The 11,502-nt window shown below is 39.3% G+C and overlaps 1 protein-coding gene across 1 annotated transcript; it reads right to left on the bottom strand.

Moving 5' to 3' along the window:
* LOC112219081 (gastrula zinc finger protein XlCGF17.1-like) lies at window positions 1–11,195 on the bottom strand. Its single transcript, XM_024380290.2, has 2 exons — window positions 10,923–11,195; window positions 1–2,675 (listed from the first exon to the last, which is right to left on the bottom strand). The coding sequence occupies exon 2, from the start codon at window positions 1,900–1,902 to the stop codon at window positions 907–909; it is 996 nt and encodes a 331-aa protein (XP_024236058.1). The 5' UTR covers window positions 1,903–2,675; window positions 10,923–11,195; the 3' UTR covers window positions 1–906.
* Window positions 11,196–11,502: the final 307 nt, after the last annotated feature.

Below are 11,502 nucleotides of genomic sequence, written 5' to 3'. Positions count from 1 at the left end.
TCTGAATACTTTCCGAATGCACTGTATGTACATGAAGGCAAGGTAAAGAGACTAGGCATCAGGATAGATAATAATAATATGAGTAAAACAAAGAACAGATTAGCGGCAGCAAATGATGTGTACAAGTGTGCACGGTATGCTATGTTTGCGTGTGTAGTGTATGGGAGTGTCAATGTATTGTAGGTGAGTGAGTGTGTATGTAGTCTAGTGTGTCACGGTTGTCTTAAGAACTGGACCAAGGCGCAGCGTACTCATATAATATAATACTCATAGGACAAAATGTCATCATTAACTTACAAATCGGTGGATAGTATATGATTAGAAAGGCTCAAAATTAATGTAAGACATCCCAGCACAGTTAAAAATATATATGGCCCGTGGAAATCAAAAGAGGATGGTCTATGGAGATAGGTGGGATGAGTTGAGAGCAGCAGAGGGGTGGGATTATACAGCATATGATTGGTAAGTAAATAAGGAAAACACTATATAGATGTCTGAGTACTATCTATCCAATATGTAATGTGTATAATCAAACCACTGTGTATAAAAGTACCATGTATCTAACAAAAAAGCTCTAAAAACTACAACGTTAAACAAAGTTACTTTTGTCCTCCGGTCAAAAACATGTCAAATAAATGTATGCTTACTGAACAAAGCTCTTATCGACAACAAACTAAGTTAATTAGGGATACAGTTCTGCAGCTCAAATGTGTGTCAAACTATGAGCAGGGACTCTCTCGCAAAGCCGGCACGCTTACACCTGGTTTCATTTACACTAATAAGAGCGTATCACGCTCTGAAAACGTAGCGTGTCTGGTGACGCAGGCCAGTTAGATAGCAATGTTCTCATAGTTCAAGCATTCATTCGGTCATATCTTATCCAACCAAGAGGAGATGAATGGCCTTTCAATCATCTGTTTGATCCCCTTCCCCGACATAGGGCACAGTCATGTTTTTGTGCCTTCTCTTCATGTGTTCTTTCATGTTCTGCTTATGTCTGAAGCATTTATCACAATAACTACACTTGAAAGGTTTCTCCTCCGTGTGCAGTCTCTGATGACTAATTAATGCCCCTCTGTCACTGAAGCATTTTGGACATGTAGAACACACATGTGGTTTCTCCCCTGTGTGTATTCTCAAATGCACATTCAACTGAAAGCCAGTGGAAAAAGATTTGCCACACACATAGCAATGATGTGGTTTCTCCCCTATGTGTCTCTTCATGTGCCGATTCAAATTGGAACTCTGACTGAAGCATTGGCCACACTCCTGGCAGGGAAATGGTTTGTCATTGGTGTGAATTCTCACATGCCCTCTAAGATGATGGCTATAGGTGAAACATTTCTTACAAAAATGACATTGATGGGGTTTCTCCCCTGTCTGAATCCTCATATGCATTTGCAGACTACTTCTCTGAGGGAAGCATTTGGCACATTCAGGACAGCGGTGAGGTTTTTCCCCTGTGTGAATCCTGCTATGGATTTTCAGGTGATCCCTTCGAGAGAATGAATTGCCACAATCCTGGCACCGATAAGGCTTCTCCCTTGAGTGAGTCCTCATATGCATTTTCAGAGAGGTGCCAAGGCAAAATGTTTTGCCACATTCATTACAGTGATACGGTTTCTCTCCTGTATGAAGCCTCATATGCATTTTTAAATGTCCACTCAGAGCGTAACATTTTCCACATTCATGGCAATGATGCGATTCCTCCCCTGTGTGGACCATCCTTATGTGGACATTCAAAGTTCCAATCGAAGTGAAACATCTGCCACAATCATTCCAGGGAAATGATTTCTCCCCTGTGTGGGTCCTAATATGATTTTTAAGATCCGTAGGAGAGTCAAAACCTTTACCACAAACTTCACAAAACCTAGTTCTGTGAGTTTCTAATATGTGATCCATCAAACCTTTTAGGGATTGACAGCTTTTTCCACAAACACCACAAATATGTTCCTTATCTTTTCTGTGTCTTCACAAATGTCTCAATAAAGCCCCAAAGGAGTGACAAGGCCTTCCACAAACCTTACAACTAGAACCAGCAGGGCATTCACTAGGTGGTTTCAGATGGGACATCATGTGAGTTTGTATGTGATCCCTCACATGTTCTAGTGATGGACATCTTTTTCCACACACACCACAAATATGTTCCTCATCTTTTCTATGACTTTTCAAATGAGTCAATAATGTACGCATGGAGTGACAAGACCTTCCACACACCTTACAACAAGCAGGGATTTGTTCTTTTTCTGTCCGTGTCCTCTTTGATTTGCGCATCTTTAAAGCCACTCCACCTCGCGTCAACACTTTCACGGTTTTCATTCTGAGATGCAGAACAGCCTGGATTTACTAAAGAGAGGGCCTGAGAGTCACTGGTTGGTTCTGAAGAGTCCTCATGAGGTTCTGTTTTTATCTGTTTAGTTGAAGAGTCTCTGTTCTTGCATTCTTTACTTTGGGTTTTATTAAGATGTGAGGACTGAGTTGGATACTCAGACTCACTTTTCACACAGGGAAAAGTGGTTTGTATTCCAGCTTTTGGCTGGTCCTGAGTGCCACCTGTTCCTCTTTAATCTGTGTGGGCTCGGAGTCATCTTTCCCCGGACTGGGGCTCCTTTCCTGCTCACAGTGCTGCTGCTCGGGGGGAACCTCCTCTTCAATGGCATTGAGCCATTTGCGGTCTGAAGGGAAGAAGAAATGATTAATTAGCTAGAACTCGAACACTGAAATGATATAGGGGTTTGTGTGAAACCTTGGAGTAGTCATAGTTATGACATGGCTGTGCCCCCACACTCTAGTGTCTCGGGGATATAAAAATATTAAAAAACATGTCCAATTTACACATGCGTCTAAATTACACACTTGTAAATGTAAAGGGAAAATACAGTATAAGCACCCACCCCCAAAATGTGGAGTGAGACTATGGCTTTAACCAGGACTTGGGAAGAACAGAAATGTTCACTTCTGAAAAATCAAACACTTTATTTTGGGAAGGAAAATAATACGTTTTCTTTAACCATTGTTTTATTGATGCAGCTCCAAAAAGCCCGCTGACCACGAATCAGGGGAGGTCCACAGCCCAGGATCTTTTGACTGGTTTTGGGTCCGACTCCAAGAGGAAACACAAATTGGTCTGCCTTTATGCCAAGCACCTGAACCCCATGTCTAGTGGTAATTGAACAACAATTACCACTAGATCTGCAACCATAGCATTAGGAATTAGAATAGTAATTGAATACCCTTTGTTTTCAGTTTGGATATTGGTTTGATATTTGGAGTTGACACATCAATACCTAGTTGACGGAAGGTCCTATGATGACCAGGGTGATATATCTAGAATCAGATGATGCTAGAGAACAAGGTACAGCCTTCAATAGGGGGAATATTATGCACTCACAGTGGTCTTAAAAGTGCAATCAGCTGAATCAGGTGTTTACAGAGAAAACAATAAAATAAAATGTTTTACAATTAAATGATCTAGAGAGCTTAAACCAACTTTGTTTTTACCCCACAATAATTACATTTAGAAATGTAATCTTGTTCATAAAAAAAATCTTTATTTTTGGTTAAAAAATATATACATAAATAGGCCTACTTGCATGACCTAGAGCTAAAATCACTTGTAGCAAAGTCACTGATGTCCCTAATCCATTATACACCCATTAGAATTCCCATTTTAAAGTTCCCTGATTATAAATACATTTCCGTTAATAATTATAATTTTTAATGGCTTCCAATCCACGTGTGCTAGAGATCTACCGCAAGGTTTCCACTATGTAAATGTGTCGTCGGACATTTGACCAGCAGCGTTTTAATTTACAAGACATTTGAGAAATGTACCGGATCCATATGCATTGGTGCATAACCTGATCAGGGTGTCCACCCACGGTGCTCAGAATGCCAGAAATCACATTTAGATTATGGTAATTCATATTAAAAGAACATCCAAGTCGACGATGCAATGACACGTGTTGCCGTTTACTTTGAAGATGCAGGAATAACTGTCCACGTGTACTTTCCCTCAGCCAACAAGACAACCAACAGCAAAATCACTAGCCTGTGCATAGGCGGAGTGTGAGTTTCAAGTTTGAGGAAGCACATTTTCACCATAAAAAATGCACTTTTGGAATAAAAGTCAGAAATAAAAGTCATCTTTGCAGTGTAAGTAAGATATGACATTAGGAATAGTAGGCTGAGGAGATTGGACAGTCGTACAAATGTAGGATAATAATATAACTCAATCACTGTTCGCAAAAAAAGACCGTGCCAACGCGTGACTGAGCCCATTTAGTGTAGAGGACTGGGGCTGTATCAGATACGTTTCTATGCTATACAGAAACCCAGCATATATAGCTTAATTAGCCTACTCTTGTCTACACTACTCTATTGGTCTTTCTTTGCATCGGATAAACAAATTTCATGCAACTACTACACTTTATATGACTGGAGATTTTAGCAGAGCATTTTTTAAATAAGAGTACAGGGTAGCTAGCCTACTCTGACAATCAATAAAAACAACGTTGTCCATATAATCGGCCTACGAGAAGGGGAGACGCAAATAGAATATGGCATCCGTCTAAACTGGAGGAGGAAATTGTCCAAAAACAAACTTAAATTGCACTGACCCAATAATCATAAAAAGCGTATGCACAGTGCGCAATCACCGGTGATATGGCCAATGCTCTCCGCTGGGGCTAATAAGATATAGGGCTACTGTTGTTCGCTCAACTAAAACACAGATGAGAGTATTTTCTGTCTACTCTTTACCGCAATAGTCAGTTGCTTTCCAAATTGTTTTCTGTCATATATATATATATATATATATATATATAATTATTCATACACATAGCTCATATATTATACAGCGCCAAACTAATCTGCCTGACTCAAGACGTTGCACGTATTCCCTGCTAAAACAGGAACTAACACATACACCCAGCAATAAAATGCCCCCTTTTGTTTCTTATCTCACGACCCCAGGAAACACAGACATTCCATCGCACGAACACACACACCCAGCCATAAAACTGCCCCTCTCTGCAGGTCCGCCTCCAACCCTTCGAGACCATTCAGAAGGCGTACTTTATTCAATGTATAAAAATGATTGTAACCTTTGTATAGGTCCCTTTTTCACCTGACTCCATACTGAGTTATATGAACTAGGTCCGTGCACGTTAAACTGCAGGACAAGATATCTTTTGACCCAATAAACTGCCATTTTGCTATAACTGAAATGCACTCTGTCCAGCGTCCATGATTTGGTCTCGTTCTCCTGTATTTGAACATCAACATTTCCCACAATTTAATTTTTAAATATTAAGATATGGTTGGCTGGGCCGCTCTACTTTTCACTGACAGTCGCAACTAAACGATAATCTATTTCGTATTTGCTGTGCTCAAATTGCGAGGGCTGCCTTTCCTCCCGACTGTTGGCAATGCGATTTAAAAAACAACAACAGGTACACTTATCTACTATGGGGATAGTAAATTGACATAGGTGGTGCATCCAAAACGGTAGGGGACGCTTTCCCTAAGTAAATTGAATCGTTAAAATGATATAGCTTAATTAGCCTACTCCTGTCTACACTATTCTATTGGTCAGCTTGTCAAGAAAGTAGCACAAACAGACTCTGGGACAGTCGTGGGACGGTAGATCCCAAATTCATACAACCATTTCGCTACCAGACAATAAAAGAAAGATGAAAACCGATAGGACATGAAAGAAATAGGCTACTGGTTTCAATGGCATATGGAAGCCTATATAAAATAATTGCCTCCATGGATATGGCCAGATGTTGCCTAGGCTACCTTGAAGCAAGGTAAAACACACCCCATATTATGTAGTAAAACGTTCAGGTTTCAAACCACTCAAATGTATTTATAAAGCCCTTTTTGCAATCAGCAGATATCACAAAATGCTATACAGAAACCCAGCCTAAAACCAAACAGCAAGCAATACAGATGTGGAAGCACGGTGGCTAGGAAAAACTCCCCAGAAAGGCAGGAACCTAGGAAGAAACCTAGAGAGGAACCAGGCTCTGAGGGGTGGCCAATCCTCGTCTGGCTGTGCTGGGTGGAGATTATAAGAGAACATGGCCAAGATGTTCAAACATTCATAGATGACCAGCTCAGGTCCTCCGGGAGGGGAGGGAGAGAATTAGAGGGACAAACTATTGCAGCACGGATACTGGAGGCTGAGACAGGAGGGGTCGGGAGACACCGTCTGATGATACCCCCGGACAGGGCCAACCAGGCAGGATATAACCTCACCCACTTTGCCAAAGCACAGCCCCCACACCACTAGAGGGATATCCGCAAACCACCAACTTATTACTCTTACATAAGGCCGCGTATAGCCCACGAAGATCTCCTCCAAGGCACGAACCCGAGGGGGCGCCAACCCAGACAGGAATATCCCGTCAGTGACTCAACCCACTCAAGTGACGCACCCCTCGTAGGGAGGGCATGGGAGAGCACTAGTAAGCCAGTGACTCAGCCCCTGTAATAGTGTCAGAGGCAGACAATCCCAGTGGAGAGAGGGGAACCGGCCAGGCAGAGACAGCAAGGGACCTTTGCACCCCTGGGCCAGGCTACACTATCATAGGACCTACTGAAGAGATGAGTCTTCAATAAAGACAAAAGTTGAGACCAAGTCTACGTCTCTCACATGGATAGGCAGACCATTGCATAGAAATGGAGCTCTATAGGAGAAAGCCCTGCCTCCAGCTGTTTGCTCAAACAATTAAGTAGCTATATGTTTTACAAATGCATACTTCCTTCAGCTCATTGCAAAGTGGTGTGTGAGGCGCTGATAAAGCCCATCTTTTGTTGCTTATGCATTTGAATGGCGATTTGGAAGAGCACTTCAACTACCAGTTGACAAATAAAAATACATATTTTTTTAATCGTGGCCAAAAAAACTATATTTAACACACGATTGCATTTAGAATTGTTGCTTGCAATGATTGGGCTTCTAAGAGTGGTGTCTGAAAGATTTTCTGCGAAAAGGCTCTGTATCTGTATGCTGCTAATGGGTTAATTTGCAACATTTGGTGGAATTAAATTGGTGCGTGTATATTTGTTATGCATCTTATTTATCGCACGTAACAATTTAATTCCTCGAAATTATGCAAATTAACACATAGACCTATAAGCATGACATCAAATGTATTTACATCAACTGGTATTTACATAAACTAATAGGCTAAAAAGCATTATTTCACATTTTTATTCTTCTCCCAGACAATTGGCCAGCAGTGCCAATTTTATTTATCGGCTTTTCATTTATTTTTTTTAAAGGCCGGCTAATGGAAACACTGATCTACAGATGTGGTGTGTTCCCTCACCTCTATTATCAACGCAAATGACTGTTTTCAAAATTATTCCCTTTTGATTTTCTACAAATATGTTTCCCATTACAGCTGTGGTTATTTATTCATACAGATCTAATTTTCAATAGCTTCCAGTCCAAATGACATATGCATAAAACCACTTGATGTTAGGTCACTGACTTCCTTCCTCAGCCTGGTATCATAGACTAGACGTAACATAGTAAATGTACATCCGGGACACTCACATTTGTATGATATGTTACGTTTGGTATTGTTACATAAGACAGACGGTTACTTAAGGCAAAAACGAAGATTGCACGTTCATGGGCAACCCTAGTAACTTTTTAGCTACTTTGCATGTTAGCTAACTCTTCCTCTAACCGTAACCTAAATCCTAACATTAGCCACCTAGCTAACGAACGTTAGCCACCTAGCTAACAAACGTTAGCCACCTAGCTAGAATTCGTAACATATAATACATATAATAAATAATATAATAATTTAGCTAATTTTGGGCTCCTGAGTGGCGCAGGGGTCTAAGGCACTGCATCTCCCAACTGGCCGTGATTGGGAGTCCCATAGGGCGGCACACAATTGGCCTAGTGTCGCCCGGTGTAGGCCGTCATTGTAAATAAGAATTTGTTCTTAACGGATTTTCCTACTTAAATAAAAAGGTTAAAAAATACAAATCTTTATTTTTTAAACACGTGTCTCAGATTTAAATAAAGAATAATACTAAATGATCTGAGATCAGGTTGCCTTCCCCCTAGTACACCGATTAGAAATGCTATTTTTTATTTAACTGATATTCCATGAATATTTACTGTGATATGACTACATTTCAATAGCTCACTGTCCATGAACTACAGATGTGTGGTGGGTTCCTTGACCTCGTATCGAAAGGTACTCTTTTTTTCTCTTGGTCCTCTTGAAAATAGTTTTCATATTACTGCTTTGGTTACTAATTAACGTACAGACCTACTTTTCTATAGCTTTATTTCCAAAATAATTTCCAATAATTTTACATATTTAACAGTCACCTCCAAAATATTTGGCAGCCTTAATAAATATGAACAAAAGAAAATACTGTACAAAGTATGCATTTAAAAAAAAATATATTGTCTTATACTAACACAAATGGTCATAAAAAGAGATTGTTTAACAAGTCATAATTTTTGTTTTTTTTACAAAATTGGTGTCACTCCTGTTTTCAATACTCTAGCACCCTCCCCTTGCGAGGATAATGACAAACTTTTTCGAAAATATTTTATGAGATTGGAGAACAATCAGTAGTAGGGTGTTTTCACATAGTGTTTTCAGAAAGTATTCACACCCCTTGACTTTTTCCACATTTAGTTGTGTTACAAGGTGGGATTAAAATGGATTTAATGGTTATTTTTTGTCAACAAATCACACAAAATACTTGAATGTCAATAGGGGAAAAATGGACAATCGCAAAAAAATGTGGACACCAATATATCTAGATTATGTAAGGATTCATTCAACCCTGAGTCAATACATGTTAGAATAATGTTTGGCTGTGTTTACAGCGGTGAGTCTCTCTGGGTAAGTCTCTAAGAGCTTTCAACACCTGGATTGTGCAAAATGTTCCTTTTATTATTTTTCAAAATTCTTCAAGCTCTATCAAATTGGTTGGTGATCATTGCTAGACAACCATTTCAGGTGTTGCCATATATTTTCAAGCAGATTTAAGTCAAAACTAACTTGGCCACTCAGAAACATTCACTGTCTTGGTAAGTAACTCAGATTTGGCCTTGAGTTTTAGGTTATTGTCCTGCTGAAAGGTGAATTAATCTCCCAGTGTCTGGTGAAAAGCAGACTGAACAATGCTTTCCTCTAGGATTTTCCTGTGCTTAGCTCCATTCAGTTTATTCTTATCCTGAAGAACTCCCCAGTCCTTAATGATTACAAGCATACTCATAACATGATGCAGCCCCCACCATGCTTGAAAATATGAAGAGTGGTACTCAGTGATGTGTTGTATTTGTCCCAAACATAACGCTTTGTATTCAGGACATTAAGTTAATTTCTTTGACACATTTTTTTGCAGTTTTACTTTAGTGCCTAACTGCAAACAGAGTGCATGTTTCGGTATATTTTTTATTCTGTACAAGCTTCCTTCTTTTCACTCTGTCATTTAGGTTAGTATTTTGGAGTAACTACAATACTACTAAGTTTTCTCCTATCACAGCTATGAAACTCTAATGTTTTAAAGTCACCTTTGGCCTCATGGTTAAATCCCTGAGAAGTTTCCTTCCTTTCCGGCAACTGAATTATGAAGTACGCTTGTACATTTGTAGTGACTGGCTGTATTGATACACCATCCAAAATGTAAAAAACAACTTCACCATGCCCAACGGGATATAAATCTATATTTTTGCCTCCATCTACCAATAGGTACCCTTCTTTGCGTGGCATTGGAAAACCTCCCTTGTCTTTGGTGTTTATTGTGTTTGAAATTCACTGTTCGACTGAGGGACCTTACAGATAATTGTATGTTTGGGGTACAGAGATGAGGTAGTCATTTAAAAAAAAAAAATCACATTGAAAACTATTATTGCACACAGGTTGAGTCCATACAACTAAAGCAAATATTTACTCCTGAACTTATTTAGGCTTGCTGTAACAAAAGGGTTGAATCCTTATTGACTCAAGACATTTCAGTTTCTCATGTCACCGTAGTTAAAAAAGTCTTGATAGTGCTCAAACAAAGACGTCATATCTGAATTCCATCTTATTGCACCTTCGCCATTACAGCATTATTTCATCTGCAGTATTCTTATGCTATTCATTCTGTCACCAATAATATTTCAATGTTAAAATGATCTTCTGAATATAATTACTACTTACTTCTCTTTCAAAACATAGCAATGCGAATGCAAAGAGGACTCGGACCACAAAATAGGTGAACTGGCAAAAGAGTTGAGTCCTCATTCAAAGGCAAGGGCAGTGTGACTACAAAGAACCGAGCTCTTTTACTTGTTTAAAGAGGACTGAGATCAGTTATTTTAAAGAGGACTATGTGAAAACACCCTAATAGAACTGATATTCATATAAAACCAGTGAAATCAAAAATGGCAAATCTAATGGGTGTTAACAAGGGAGGTCAGTGATAAAATATCAAGTGGTTTTAGATGTATATGTCATTCGGAATGAAAGAAGCTGTTGAAAATTAGATCTGTATGTGAATTAATAACCACAGCTGTAATAGGATAAATATTTTTAGAAAATCAAAAGCGGACATTTTGTTTTTTTAAATGGAAGGTGTACCTTTTATAAGAGAGGTCAAGGAACCCAACGCACTTGTCTGTAGATGTGTAGCTCATATGGACAGTGAGCTATTGAAAATAAGACCCATCACAGGAAATATGAATGTGAAATGGCCTTTCTAACATTGTACTATGGAGGAGGGAGGTCAGGGACCTAATATCAAGTGGTTTTCGATGTATATGTAATTTGCACTGGAAACTATTGAAAATGAGATCTGTATTTGAATTAATAACCACAACTGTAATATGTGAAATATTTTTTGATACTCAAAAGGTGAGGAATTTAAATAAATAAATAAAGGTGTACCTTGGATAAGAGACGCCAAAGAACCCAGCAGCTTCTGTAGACAGTTGTTCTCCTCTTTCGTTTTCCTCTCCTTTCGTTCTCCTCTTTCGATAGGCAATCTTTTCCTTGGTAGTCTGTTATTGTTTTTTCAACGGCTCGGAAGCTCTGGAACTGCTCTAAATCCCTGGTTGAAAATCAATCCCAACAACTCCATTTTAGCCATTTTGCCCACAGTGCTAAAGCTTGGGAATCAATGTTATATTCTGAACATACGGCACAATGCCACGTTCACGTGCTAGTCGGAACTAGGAAACTCGGGTATTTCCGAATATATTGGTAATTGCACAATTTGTTGTGCCTCCCGCTATCTACTGTGCGGGATGAACACAGGATTTCCCCACATACACGGTATAAACTACCAAAAAAAACCTACAAGGTAGTAAAATTTAAATAAATCAAACAACTTTACTGTTAAAAAATAAACAGATCTGATCCCTATATAGGCTCATTGGGAGCCTGGGAGGGCGGCAGTGTTCCAGCACCAAAACCCCTGGGCAAGTCTTCAGATGTAAAAATCCTTAAGTCCAGAAAACTTTTCTGC

Source organism: Oncorhynchus tshawytscha, linkage group LG19 (assembly GCF_018296145.1).
Source record: "Oncorhynchus tshawytscha isolate Ot180627B linkage group LG19, Otsh_v2.0, whole genome shotgun sequence".
In the NCBI taxonomy this organism is placed as follows: domain Eukaryota; kingdom Metazoa; phylum Chordata; class Actinopteri; order Salmoniformes; family Salmonidae; genus Oncorhynchus; species Oncorhynchus tshawytscha.
The sequence above is the reverse complement of the archived record's forward strand: the minus strand, read 5'-3'. Positions and strand labels throughout refer to the sequence as shown.

Excerpts from the sequence above, each read along its gene's own strand:
- LOC112219081 (XM_024380290.2), bottom strand. The coding sequence starts at position 1,902 with ATGGATCACATATTAGAAACTCACAGAACTAGGTTTTGTGAAGTTTGT.